Source organism: Chiloscyllium plagiosum, unplaced genomic scaffold, assembly GCF_037043375.1.
Source record: "Chiloscyllium plagiosum isolate Xiang-an unplaced genomic scaffold, Cpla_swu_hap1 HiC_scaffold_11, whole genome shotgun sequence".
In the NCBI taxonomy this organism is placed as follows: Eukaryota; Metazoa; Chordata; class Chondrichthyes; order Orectolobiformes; family Hemiscylliidae; genus Chiloscyllium; species Chiloscyllium plagiosum.
This window is the reverse complement of record NW_028270149.1, coordinates 57,905,602-57,920,304: the sequence shown is the minus strand read 5'-3', so window position 1 is coordinate 57,920,304 and position 14,703 is coordinate 57,905,602. Positions and strand designations below refer to the sequence as shown.

The 14,703-nt window shown below is 38.1% G+C and overlaps 1 protein-coding gene across 2 annotated transcripts in view; it reads right to left on the bottom strand.

The window, feature by feature from the left end:
- Nucleotides 1–14,703, bottom strand: part of LOC122557177 (coagulation factor V) — a 104,552-nt gene that overhangs the window by 81,104 nt on the left and 8,745 nt on the right. For both annotated transcript variants that reach the window (XM_087992101.1, XM_043704576.2), the window contains exons 3-7: nucleotides 7,706–7,828; nucleotides 6,115–6,327; nucleotides 4,619–4,801; nucleotides 3,056–3,277; nucleotides 1,428–1,686 (exon numbers count right to left, since the gene is read on the bottom strand). In XM_087992101.1, coding sequence (XP_087848227.1) covers nucleotides 1,428–1,686; nucleotides 3,056–3,277; nucleotides 4,619–4,801; nucleotides 6,115–6,327; nucleotides 7,706–7,828 — 1,000 coding nt within the window. The remainder of the gene's footprint in view (nucleotides 1–1,427; nucleotides 1,687–3,055; nucleotides 3,278–4,618; nucleotides 4,802–6,114; nucleotides 6,328–7,705; nucleotides 7,829–14,703) is intronic.

Here is a 14,703-nt window from a genome sequence, read left to right as displayed (position 1 = left end):
GTGGGCATGTTGTTGTACTACACCATGCTACCTCAACATCACACCTATAGCATGTGTCTGCAGCTCATACAACAAACACACTGCATATACTTCAACCAAATGGCCATATCTCAAAGTCTGAGGGGAGTAGTCCTCAGCCAAATCAAGGGATTCTATTCCCAGTCAGGGGATTCTATCAGGGTCAGCTCAGGAGCATGGACATGGTCAGTCAGATGCTTGGGCAATTGAGGATAGAGGTTCTGCATCCTTACAGTTAACATTTTCATCTTTTTGAAAGTTTTCCAATATGTTATGCTCCCACATTGGATAATGGCAAGATTTTATATTATGTTATGCATTAGGGAAACAGTAACACTCTGTTAGAAAGAGTTCTAACCCTGGTACAGTTTTAAGGATTGGTAACCTATGTAACTTCATTACATAGCTGCAGTAATAATGACAGTTGATCTGGTAGGTGATGATATAAAGTAGCAATATATTTATGAATGTGAGATTTATTTTCCAATGAAGTATTACCCACGACACCTCTGTATCTCAGAAGCTTTATCACTTCCCTCCCACTGTGTGTACTGTTTACGGCTATAGGTGGCTGGCAGGGATTGACCTAGGGCACAAATAGACCTCAAAAATGGTACAAATTCTGGAAGGTCTCAGCAGTGGACAATACTTACAATCCTGGTTATTTTAGGATGATGCAAGAGTGGAACCATAGAGGCATTGTCGACACATAATAAACTGAGCAACAAAGAATCGTGTAAGATAACTCACGAGAGTGCACAGAGGGGAGCTCATCATGAAACACTTTGAGATGTGGACATTTCTCAACTACCTTCTGAAATGGCCATATAAGTATTCAGTTCAAGGGACAATTATGGGTGGCCAATAAATACTGCCCCACTCATTGACACCGACTTATTATGAATGAATTTTTAAAAACTCCTTGAAATTGAAACTCAACCAATTTTTAGTAAAATTCATAAAACCTGTTGTTCCTCATTTCCTCATGGGAGGTGATGGTCTCACGATATTATTGTTGGACTTTTAATCCAGAGATCAAATAATGTTCTGAGGGCGCAGCCTTAAATCCTGCCATGGATTTTGGAACTTGAATTCAGTAATAATCTGGAATTAGTAATCTAATGATGACTATGAAACTATTGTCTGCTTATTTAGTTATTTGCTTTGCCATCCCCAATGATCACTGATATCCCAGACCCTGAAGTTGGGCATTCTGTACAAGTGTCTCCAACTGAACACTGACCTACTCTTGAAGACTCCTTGCTGAAGACTTCTTTCAGAAGGAACCATTATTAGGGACATTGCTGGAGATATGTTGATTAAACTCAGCTCTACTGGTGATATTCTTGCAGGTAATGACAGTTTTGAAAGCACCCAAAGGATCACCAATGATAATAAAAGGACTGTACCTGTTCATGTTGTCTGGGAGAGTTGGAGCATAATCCCATTCACACTCCACAGCAGCAATATAATAAATCCATTCCATTGACCTGCTTTTGGTTACAGTTGTTCGTGGCAAATAGTTAATTTGTATATGATTGACCTCCTCATCTTCAAATTCAAAATAATCATAACTGTAATTCTCGTCTTCCACTTCCTTAGTTTTCAAAATTGAAACGTTATCTTCTTCACAAATTCCTTTGATGTTAACGTAGGCCTTCATTCCAGCTGTTGTACAAACAACAGCAAAGAAAGACGTGAGAATTTGTTATTTACTTCCAATATAGCAAGCAAACCATTCTCTTGAACAAAATATCCCTATTAAGTAATCCACAATCATTGCATTTACATTGATCAGTAACATCAGCTAGCTTGTATTTGGTCATTTGAAGAACTGAATTAGCCCACTGTAGTCCTCACAAACCGGATGCAAACTTTTGTGAAATAATTCCATTCATCTTAAAGTTTGTGGATTTTTCTTAATAGATTTTCAAGTCTTTCAAATGCAAAATGCTCTCAAATAAATGGACTAAATCTCATATTTTCCTAAATGCTGAAAACACAAGTCTTCGTAAGTATTTGGACATTTGTTATCCTTCAAAGTGACTCTATGGGCAAGACAATAAAGGCTGAATACTGATCTGCCATTGAAAGTGCAGTGGAGTGGGAAACTGACCCTCTGCTAAACCCTAACAATAAATTTATTTTACGTACTTGTGCTGAGCAGCCTGGTGTTGCCCAATCCGAAAAAGTATTCAAAAATCAGGAAAGCAGAGTGCTTATCCTGCGACATGTACCTAATGTCTCACCAAGATATGCAGGTGGGAAATTTAAACACCCTCCTCCCTTAGCTTGCATATGAACAGAAATCATGGCAAACGAAATCCCAATCCACATTTTTGTTCCCCTCATTTGCCCTCCTTAAGCCCATAGCCTCTTAGCATTCAGAAATGATTCATCTTCTTGGTTTTGAGTGTAAATTCAATTTCCTCATATTGACTGTTTATTGTACTCACCCAGGTAAGAGATGGGAATGTTGGGGATTTGAATACATTCAAGCCTGTTAAATAGCAGCAGAGAAGGTAAACACCGGCTGTACAATATCCATTAAAATCTGCACTGTCCTATTAAGCACCTTTTGGTCTTGTGTTAGAGGCAGAGTGAAGGACTTTAGACTCTGTCTCATTTGCTATAACCTGAGCAACAGATGAGCATCAATACAACACTTGCATTTCCTGTATACTCTACCTTTCTGATGTGTAAGCGGAAGTGCCAGTATTTGCTGCATTATGAGCAGTTATGGGTTTCTTTCTTGGATTGCCTCAAACTGATTTCATGTAGATTCTGACTTTTGAGTATAGGCATTTGTTTTATTCTTCTAGGTAATATTCAGACTCCTGTACTAAAGCTGAAAGGATAGAGCACTGTTGCAAAATCAATTACTGTTCTTACTAAAGATGAAAACTTTTTAAACTTTACAGTTCCTTTACAAGCTGTCATAATTATGTGACTCCTTTTGTTTAAGGAACCGGCAGTTTATTTGCTGATTTTATATACTGGCATAGCTATCATGGCATAAAAGTGCTATAGTTCTTACCTTGTTGATGGTTTGGGTTTTGGCTGCTCAGTAGCCATTTGCTTTCATAACTTGGGATCATTTCTGCTGTCACAAATGCAGCTGGAGCCAATTCAACTGAGACAACTCTGTGATCGCGCAGCAGAAGCCCATATCCACCAAAATAAATGGAGTACAACTCCGAGTTTGAGCCCATGGCTATTAGGTGCCAGCTGACGACTTTGTTTTTGCAAATATTCAGATCTGACAAGCAGTAATACCAAAATAATAAATGTCTTTTGAAGGCAGATAATAAAAATATCAAATCTTAATGCATTATATTTGTTAATGTTTTAGGTTAGAGTCAGATCAATAACAAATAAATCAAAATGTATTAAACTTGAGACTGAACTTCAAACTTTCCCAACACCTATTTCCAGCAATGAGACCAAACAAAATTCTTAGCATAAAAAGAATCTAAGTGGAATCTTCCCAATCCCGAACAACATGATGGGAACTTGAAAATGAGGTCTGACGTGGCCAGCAAGGAGCATCCCAACATCAAGATGAAAAAGGTCAATTTTTCAATAAAATGTTGTACAGCAAGATGAGATTCATCCTTGTGAGTGGTGAGAGACCCATTTTTATTAAGACCTCACCATGTTGTCATCTCACCTAATTGATATGCAGTTTTCTCCTATGAGCTGGATTATGTCAAACATCTTGGGTGTTGTTGATTTGTGGACTGTCTAGGTATATGCAACATGAGTCACATTTAAACAGGACAGTTCCAATAATTTTCAATCATTATTCAGACACGAACAGGTTTTGATATTCTTATTTAGTATGACATTAAAGTGCTCAGAACAAATTTTTATAAAGCTGCAATACAGGAAATTCATGTGGAGTAAATCAGTGAATAAGAATATTTAACTCCAATAGAACATAGAGACTGTCAGCAAATTTATTGTTTGCTCTATAATTCAGAGAGATTAGGGCCATTCAGCAGCTCAGCACCATGTGTCCATCTTTGATCCATTTCCCTGGATGGCTTTCAATCTGACTAATACAAATTCCAGTCATCCCAGCACCTACAGCCTCTCAGAGCAACAATTTCAGAGTACGACCATCTTTTCTGTGGAAAGTTGTTGATTTCTCTCCCGAATTGTCAAGTTCTAATTTTAAGATTTTTGTGAATTCCCACACCAGAAACTTTTCCATTGTATTATATACTTGATACCAGATCACTCCTCATCTTTCAAACCTGAAGGAATACAAGCCAGGCTTATTCAGCCTGTTCTCTTAATTTAACCCTTGACACCCCAGTATCATTCTGGGAAATGTGCACTGTACTCCCGCAAGTTCAATATGACTTTCCAGAGATGTGGAGACCAAAACTGAACTCAGGTCCAGATGGGGTCTGACCAAAACACTGTCCAATTCACATCATTTTTTTTCACTTCTCTATTCCCATACCCTTGTAATAAATTCCAATACTTAATTAGGCTTTTTTTTGTTTAATTGTTGTGTTTAATTATACATTAACAACAATCTGCCTTCATGAATAACTAAGCACTCAGCTTTAAGGAATGTGTTTATACTCACCTGGTAAGGAAACATTGGTATAACCATTTATTGAGTACATCCTCCCTTTGGCATTCCTAGGGCCAGGAAGTCTGTATCTGATCCTGTCTGTTTCAAGATACAGGCTTTTACTTTCATCAATGACTGAGAACAAAAGCACTAACTCCTGCCGATCCATTTGCTTTCCAAATTCGTCTAAAGATCCTGAAGTGACAAAATTTACAATTCAAATAACATCATGTTTTATTTGAAGATACAGAACAAGTTAAAGAAAAAATGTTGGATAAGTTACATATATCAACTTAGAAAATAGGTTGCAGTAACTAACTATACCTGTGTATATGCAGTTTAGGTTAACTCAGTTGGCTGGATGGCCAATTGATTCCTGAAGAAGGGCCTGTGCCCGAAACGTCGAATCTCCTGTTCCCTGGATGCTGCCTGACCTGCTGTGCTGTTCCAGCAATAAAGTTTCAACTTGGATGGCCAATTTGTAAAGCAGAGTGATATGAACAGCATGGGTTCAATTCCTGCACTGGCTGAGGTTACCATGAAGGATTCTCCCTCTCATTCTCCTCCCCCCCCCCCCCCCCCCCCCCCACCCCCCACCTTGTCTGAGGTGTGGTGACCCTCAGGTAAAACCACCACCAGTTGTCTGCCTCTAACAGGAGAGCACTTATGGTGCAGTAAGACTATGGTGAGTTTACCTGTATGCAGCAAGTCGAAGGCAACAGACTATACAGTCAAAAATAGCTTTAGTAATATTACTCAGTAAAGCAGTAGAATTAAAGAAGATTAATTAAGTTTAACAATAATAGTGTTAGAGAATGGGAGAGTCAAACTCTGCTAAATCAGTTTCATCAGATAATATGAGCAAATGAGACTCATGGTCTTTGCTGCAAAATATCACTTGGAATAGACATACAAGGTTTGACAGAGGCAATTGAATATTGGCTGGAATTTTACATCCATTCCAGGAGCTAACAGGCAGGCAGGCAGGGAGTAGGCTGGGTTGTTCAATTGGGTGCCACAACATGGGGTTGCTGTGCCCGCAATCCTCTGTTGCAATTTAACAACTGGCTTGTTTGGTGGTAGGTGGCCTGCCTGCCCTTGGCCCAATGGAAGTCCTTCAATGCCAAATTAATGGCCACTGAATGTTTTCCTCCTTGCTCTGCTGGGAGTCCCACAGTATGTGGCTGCTGCGTAGACCACGGTGACCTGGCTGGGACATGAGATGTTTGGGTGGTTGGGGGCATGGGGCGCATGTGTTGCTGTATCTGAATGGCCAGCAGCTCTGAGATGAGGACAACTCCAAAATTACAGCAGCAAGCAGTTTTTATTCTGATAGTTGTAAAATCTGGTCAGAGCTTCCTAGACAGGCAGAGGCTGGTTCAATTCTTTATCTGGACAGAGTGAACGGTCATGGTAATGGTGGTGGTGGGGAAGGGGTGTGGTTTGGAGTGCAGCACCACCCCTTAATGCAAATTTCTGTCTTATTCCTGCATCTTATTCACACTCACCTTGTCTACATACAAGCATGGCTCCAATTAAACCCGAATTGAAATCTCTCACAGGATCCACGTATGAAGAGTAAGCATAGGTAAGACAATTGGAATCACCATTCATTGGGCCAAGGTCCTTAGTAATTTCCCAGACGTATACGTATTCACCTTTGGGTGGCACTATGTCATCTTTCTTTTCAGGCATGGATGTGTGGTCATTGTATGAAGCTCCTTAGTAAAGATTATTCTTAATTAGTTATAACTCACAAAAAGATATACAGAAAGTCTGGAGCAAAGCAACTGTAATAGTCAGTTTGTTAATGTGTAGCAAAATGTCCTTAACTATTAAAGTATCAGGTTACATTGAAAATATTTATTTAATTACCATGTATAATGGTTTATGACATCCTTTTTATGCTTATATTAAGGACTGCGACAACTTAAACGCCTTGTATTGTGATCTGGATTAGCCTGATTGAGTGAACTTAACCCAATCTTGTTTCAATATTGCCAAGAACACAACAGTGCTATATTTAGCATCGCTGTGCTAATGAATAGACTTGTTCGTTTATATTGAATTTCATTATCATTTAGTCAAATGGTGGTGTGGAGAAAATGAAAGTATAGAATCAAGATTTTTGTAAGTGGTATTTGGGAGTGAGGTAATTATTCCATTTGCTGGTGGTCTCGTAGGGTGGGTGCATTTACATTCCATGGCTGTTTATCTGCATTATTTCATACTGCACTGAACAGAGCCATGATTCTTTCTATAACGGAAAACTTACTCCTATAATTGGTATTAGGATATAAGGCTTAATATGTAAAGATAGATAATTTCTTTGTGTTTGTTGATTCTCATATATTTGCCAAACTGGAAGACTGGTGAAAGATGACAAATGTTCCTGAATCTAAGACTCTGACACACACTATTATAGAAAGTAGCATTAGTAGTAGGGTATAGGTTTACAATAGTTTATATTCTTCAAGTCCAACCAACGTTCTATACTTTTGGTCTTGGAAAATTATGGGGCAATTTCAGAACATTTTCTTGGTTACTTTTGAAGAAATTGTGTGCTCTTGTAAATATGTATATTCTTTTATGTTAAACATTTTCAAACTATTTTTGATATTATGAATGCAATTGTCACAAAGTCACATTGACATTTGTTGTTGTGTCAGCTTGGCTCGGTCAGGAGACTATGATTTCAAGCCGAACTCCAGTACTCGTCCACAAACATTTCAACACAAGACGTCAAAGGCATGAATGTTTTTTGGAGCACTGCCTCATAATAGTGATGTGAATCTAATTTATTGTCACAGTTTTGAAACCTCAGATATATCTCTTATTCATTATCTATTATTACAACAGTAACTTTGCTTTGTTAGGCCAGTTATATTGATGCTGAAGAAGGTGAAAATGAGTTTTGTAGCAATGATTTCCCTTCTTGGTTTTCAATATACAAATATTTAAATATATAAGTGAACTGAAACTTATAAATATTCATATCATGGATAAACTACCATTATCAACTTTGTGGCTAATATCTTTTATTGGCAACATTGTATACATAATTATCTGAAAGCCTATCAGAAATTATGTTGGACTCACCTTCCGACATCTTCCAGTAGGAGATCCCAAATGGGTGAATGCTGAGAGGCCGCGAAGCCAAGTTCTTAAAATGGATTATAACTTTGTCATTGACTTCAGCTCGAATTGTGGGACCCAGAATCCCTAGGAAATACAGATACCTATGTTTTAATTGGTGTATTTGACTCCTATATTGCTTTATTTTATATGTTGTTTTGGATCCATAGGACAATGTCAAATGAGTAAGCAGGTAGGACTTGGGATGTCCTGTGTCACCAACAAGTGCCTTTGTCTGAATAAAACCTTTAATATATCAAACATTTTCCCATCAGCTGTAATGAAATAAATTAAACCAAATAGAATGTATTGTTGATATTGTGTAGGGCTTGTGAGGAAGGTGCTGCAAAGGACCTGCTTCATGGGAAATCAGAATAATAAACAACAAACAATCTGACGGAGTGTGAAACAGAGCAGTTAATTGGGATGAGTGAGCTTGTTTTACTGCTCCTTTCTCACTGAGCAATCAAATTTTCCAATGTCCTCGTAGGTTTCTCTCAGTCTCACCTTTGCTGAACTTTTCTGAAAATAACCAGCGGACATGCAAATTATTGCGTGTTGGAAGAGAACAGATATGTTTTCCTAACCTGGGGCACAAATACAGATCATGGGACTCAGTATCCGAGTCCAAGTCAAAGAGGAAATACTTTCCAAATTCCAGAGGAAAAATATCTGTCATATTATGGCACAGATTCAATACCATGTGCCGTTAAAACAGTTACTTTATATCACAACATACGAGGTTCCAGCATGGATGCATCTGCCTCACCTTCATCATTCACCTTGTTATAGAGTCAGTGTAGTCAGTTGGTTGCATGTGTAACATAAAGCAATATCAGTAAGCATAGAACTCAGACTAGATGTGTAAATCCATAACTTTGCAAGTAGTTAATTTTGGAAATAAACTTCAAATATCTAACTGAAGAAGACCCGAGCTATCTGTGGAATATGTTGTGTGGCAGTATATGGGTCTTAGAAGACAGTGGCAGTCAGTGTGTAGTAAAATATAGTCGTTACAGCCTATTCACAGCAGTAAGTAAAAGCTGAAAAAGTAACAGTGCCGCAAGAAGTTGTGAATTATGTTTTCCTAACAATCATCCATCAATCTGTCCAGTACAGAGCTACATTTATAACTATAGCCATAACTAAAGGCTACAAACCTGTGCTGGAGTGCAGACTTTTTACCGGAAGCAAGACACATCTGTGAGTACTCTCTCTTTCCTTAAAGGAATCAAAAATGGGAGACATACCTGACTCTATTTAAAAAATTAGTTTTTAAAAAGGACCTGAAAGGACAGCACAGAAGTTCTTCTAGAAGAAAAGACAGCTTGTAAACACTGATAAAGCAGTTTCTTACATTAAAAAGGCTTGCTTGTATATAGCCATCTGGTGATTCCACCATTTTTCCTTTTCAAAGTGAAAATAGAAGAAAACACATCTGATCCAGTATATAGCTTTGGAGGAGCCTCAACCAGCGCCTATATCTAATAGATATGACATTCATGCTCCTTGGATAGTGGTGCAGATTGCAGTGAAGATGAGCAACATTATGGTACAGAGTACCATTCAAGTGGGAGGACAAAAGAGAAATGTAATAAGAATGGGCGATGGGAATAGTATGGGAATAGACACTGTTCTCTGCAGCAAAGATATAAATCCCAAAGGCTCTGTATTGCCCACCTGGTGCCAAGGTACAGAATCTCTTCGGGGGTGTGGAGAAACTTGAAGTGGAGGGAAAGGATCTAGTCAATGTGTTCCACATATTTACCAATAATATAGAAAGGATGAGGAAATAGCTTCTACTGAGGGATCTCATAATATGTAATGAGGCAGGATTAATAAGAAATTAGATTACATCTAATTACATTAGATTGCCTCATTACACATTATGAGATCCCTCAGTAGAAGCTGTTTCCTCATTAGATTACCTACAGCCCAACAAGTCCACACCGACCCTTTGAAGAGTTACCCACCCAGACCCATTCCCCTACCCTATATTTACCCCTGACTAATGCACCTAACACTATGGGCAACTTAGCATGGCCAATTCACCTACCTGCACACCTTTGGATTAACCACTAAGCCCCCATGCCGCCCCAAATGTAGCTAAGGATACTGTAGGGGGTAGCAACCATAACAGGGTAGAACTTCAAATTTAGTTTGAGGGAGAGCAACTTGAGTCTCAAATAATGGCATTTACTGAAATAAGGGTAATTACCGAGAAATGAAGCAAGAGTTGTCTAAAGCAAGCTGGAAAAACAGACTAAGGGGCAGGTGAGTAGATGAGCAGTGACAAACAAGTAGATATTTCATAATGCTCAAAAATATTATTCTGGTCAAAAAGAAGGAACTCAATGAAAAGGATAACCCAACTGCGGTTACCAAAAGTGTTCGAGGAGAGTATTTAATCAAAAACATTGGCAACAACTCGTGTTGGGTCTGAGGATTGGGAATTTTTTTTTCGATCTAGCAACAGATGACTAAATAGTTAATAAAAAAGGAAAAAAATGACTATGAAAGTCAATTCGCAAGAAATATAAAAACAAATAGAATGTGTTTCCAAAGGAATATAAAGAGAGTTGCGAAAGTGAGAGTGGGATCCCAGCGGATGTGGCTGGGACTTGATACTTGGAACAGGAAAACAACAGAAAATTTAAACCAGTATTTACCTCAGTTTTCATTGTGGCGGACATTAAGCATCCCAAGATGTAAAAGATAAGCAAGGTGGTAATGGAAATAACAGCCTCTATCACAAGGGACAAATATTTGACGAGCTACTGGAATTAAAGACAGACAAGTCACTAGGACCCAATAGCTGGCAGCAAAGGAATTTAAAAGAAGTGGGGACATTGGTAGAAACACTTCAGAACTCGCTGGAATCCTGGAGGGTTCATGTGGATTGGAAACCATCAATGTGACATCCTTGTTGAAGAAGGGAGGGAGGCAGAAAGCAGGAAAATGTAGGCCAGTTAGCCTAACAACTGTCACTGGGAAAATGCTAGAGTCCATTATTAAGGAGGAAATAACAGGATCTTTAGAAAGAGTTAAAATAATCAAACAGAATAAACATGATTTTGTGAGAGGGAAATTGTGTTTGATAAATTTGTTAAAGTTCTTGAAGGATTTAACAAGCAACGTTGATAAAGGGAAACCAGTAGATGTAGTTTATTTTGATTTCTAAATGGCATTCTATGAGATGACATTTAAAGGATATTCACAAGATAGGAACTCACAGTTTTGTTTTGGCGGCCAATGTATTTGCATGGATTGAAGATTGCTTAACATACAAAAGATAGAGTCAGAATTATTGGGTCTTTTTGAGGATAGAAAGACAATAAATTGTGTGGTGTCTCAAGATCAGTCCTAGGACCTCAGTTATTTATTATTTATATTAATGACTTGGAGAAGAGGCAGAATGTAATGTATCCAATATTGCTGATCATACAAATATAGTTGGAAAAGCATGTGATAAGGATTGGAATTAAAGTAAAGAATTTGTAAGGGAATATGGATGACTGAATGAGTGGCCAAACATTTGGTAGGTGGAACTTAATGTAGGAAGGTTTAAGGTCATTCACTTCGGTAGGAAGAATCATAAGGGCAGACTGTTATTTAAACGGTGAGAGTCTCCAAAAAAAGTGCAGCACAGAGGAACCTGGAGGTTCTTGTCTGAAACACAAAACGTTCGCATACAAGTGCAGCAAGTAAATAAGAAAGCAAATGGAATTTTGCTATGATGTTGAAGTTTCAAACAGGGAAGTTTTGTTACAACTGTACACTGTTATTGAAGCTGCACCTGCAGTACCGTGTATAGTTTGGTCCCTTGATGTAGGAAAAGATATACTGCCACTGAAGATGGTTCAAAACAGATTCTGTAGTCTGATTCCCGTGATGAAGGCATTGATCTATTGATAATGGTTAAACAGGTTAGATAGGTTAGACCTTTATTCATTAGGGTTCAGAAGAATGAGGACTGACTTTGTTGAATGAATAAGATCCTGACAGTAGATATTGACAGCATAGATGTTGAAGATGTTCCCACCAGTGGGGGAGTCTTTAAGTAGGCGATATAGTTACAGAATAAGGGGACACTCATTTAGAACTGAAGTGTGAAGGAATTTCTCTTCTCAGAGGATAGAATGTTTGGAATTCTCGACAACAGAGAAGGAGGCTAGATCATTGAACATATTTCAAGGGGAGGGAGATAAATTTTTGAAATACCACAGAATTGAGGGCTATCAGAAACTGAGATAAAAGAGGAGTTGAGACACGGGACAGGTCAGTCATGATCTTTAGAATGGTAGTGCAGGCTTGAGGGATTGAATGGCCTCGTCCTGTTTTTCATTTTCTTATATTCTTGTGATATCATCAATCTGCTTTTATCATGAATGCCATCTTTAGGCAGAAAATTGCTACTACAAGATTGCAATTTTTAAAGAGACACTAACATAAATTTTAAAAAGAGCAGAAAAGCTGACAAAAACTTAGAAATACGCTACTACATAACACCAATTCTCACAGTGGCACTTTAAGGTGCAAAGAGATGGAAAGCAAATATGAATCGGTACACATTTGAGCTTCTATCACAACTTCAATTGTTCAAAGAAAGAACCAAGCTTTATAGATCGGCAGGTAACTGATAAAGAATAACAATCAGTCAAATTTTGTTGTGCTTTGGACACTAATGAGTTATGGAGAATTTAATCCTCTGGTGCCTCTGATGATGAACACAAAGACCCTAGCAATTTTTTTTCAAATTTTACATAATCAATTTAAAGTTCAGGCAAGTTTCAGGATGCACAGACTTGAGATGATGTCCTACCATCTTTAAACAGGTGAAACAATCCACTGGTTTGTAGGCAGCTGTTGATCGAATTTGACTTCATGGAAGCTACGTTAGCTGAAAGGCTATTGGGACTTGTCATTTCTCCTGCATCTATCCAATCTTTTCTGTAATGCACTTCAGGACAAACATAAGGAGCATACCAAGACACACTACTACACAAAAAATGAGGTTCAAAACAATAGCAAGTGCCTGACTCTGGAACAACTACCACAGCCATCAACATGTTCACTGGAACTTGCAAATCCTGCATGAACTATGGCTTGTTTCACCCATCAAGACAGTATCTGGAAATATTACGATCTATGCAACTTATTGGGCTGAAATGTGTAAAAGGTCCAATCACCATAGAAACTCATAGAGCATCAGAACACTTCACAGCAGAAAGTGAGGAAGAGTCCACATGCATGTTAATGAAGTAAAAGAGGTAACAATGTTCCAGCTTGCAGACACCAATTGGCATGTGGTCAACCTGACAAAACATATGGCCATCATCAGAAAGGTGGAAGCATTTCCCTCCAGCCCAAATGATATATTCCAGAAGGAATGGAAATGTGCACTGAGTGCCGGTATTGACACTGGTATAAATCCAAACATCAACCCTTAACATATATATGAGATATACTCAGGAAACTGGAAAAATATGGTATAATCCACACAGCAGAAACTAACTGCTAACAACTGGTCCAACATCCCAAATGTGAGAGAGCATCTTTTGTCCTTTTTTTGTGACTTTAAAGTGACATGAGAGTTAAAAAGCTATAAGAAAAACCAGAAGAGATTTTTCAACTTAAAAATTCAAGTGTTACATTTTGTTGAACTGTGCAACGCAATGTTGAAGCAGTGAAAGGGAAAATTTGAAATGGCGTGAGACAGAGAATCTTACAAGGTGAGGCAACTTTGCCTGACAACAGCTCTCTGGTTGAGTTACAGTCTGTTAAAAAGCTCTAAGTGCTAGGAGGAGGAACATTTCCACAACTTGTGGACAGAAAGCATCCATCTCTCATTTGGAAAAGACCAAAAAAGCTTCAAATCTAAAATAAGAAGAAAGCCTGGGTCCATGTGATCAACCATTGAATGAAAGAATGACAATCATTCTGTAAACAATAGCATGCCATCATTGCAAACATCAAAAGGACTGTGAGAAATTAACTGTCCATCTTTTGGTGTGGACTTTGGATCTCTGAAATTTTCTTCAGATTGTCTTTGTTTCAACCCATAGTGCACGTGTTAAACAGTTTGTCTTTTGTCTGTCTTAATTGTGATTGAACATGTGTGTATTTGGGATTTTGAGAGGGTATAGCTGAAGTTGCATAAATTAGCAACCTTTCATTTCCCTGTCATTGTGAAAGTTAAATATATTACAATAAGTAGAGGTATTTTTCACTGTTACTGAGGTAATCCAATGTGAATTGCTTTGGCCTGAGTAGCAGTCAGTCAGGCAGATAGGTCATTTTGGTAGTTTCATTGGGATTTATACAGTTATATATTTTGGATGGCAATATGATATGATTTTTGTCACAATCTTCCCAGTTATGTTGACACATACATTGCCGTTATCCATTTTAAATCCCAATGTGGATCCGTGGGATGGATATCCGAAACATTTTACCCGGATGAAACCAATTCACTAGCTATTATTGGTCTAATGCTATGTCTCCGCATTGTTGGGACTCTATGATTCATTCTATGGGTCACAATCAAATAGTTACAATAAGAGAAAAGTCCCATTGATCAGAATGTTTTAGGACAAAACTAGTTGATCAAGTCACATTCCTGAAAGCTCCTTATCTCTCAGACTGAGGTTCATTGTGCTGCTTTTTTCATATTGAATTCTTTGGCATTTTTTGTAAAAAAAGGGTTGAATAAGCATTTAGTTGAATTGGCTGATTACAGCCAACAAGTATCAGCTAGATCTATATATTATTATGAGCCATGGGATGACAAGTCTGTCAGTTGCAACAACAAAGATTCCGCACTGAAACATTGATCTCATACATTTTGTGACAACCAAACAGAGCAGATTCAGCCAGCTACATCAGATGTTGGATAGCTGCAATACCTCAAAAAGACAATTGTCAGTAGATGACCTGAATGCATCCAAAAGGTACCCAAGTTA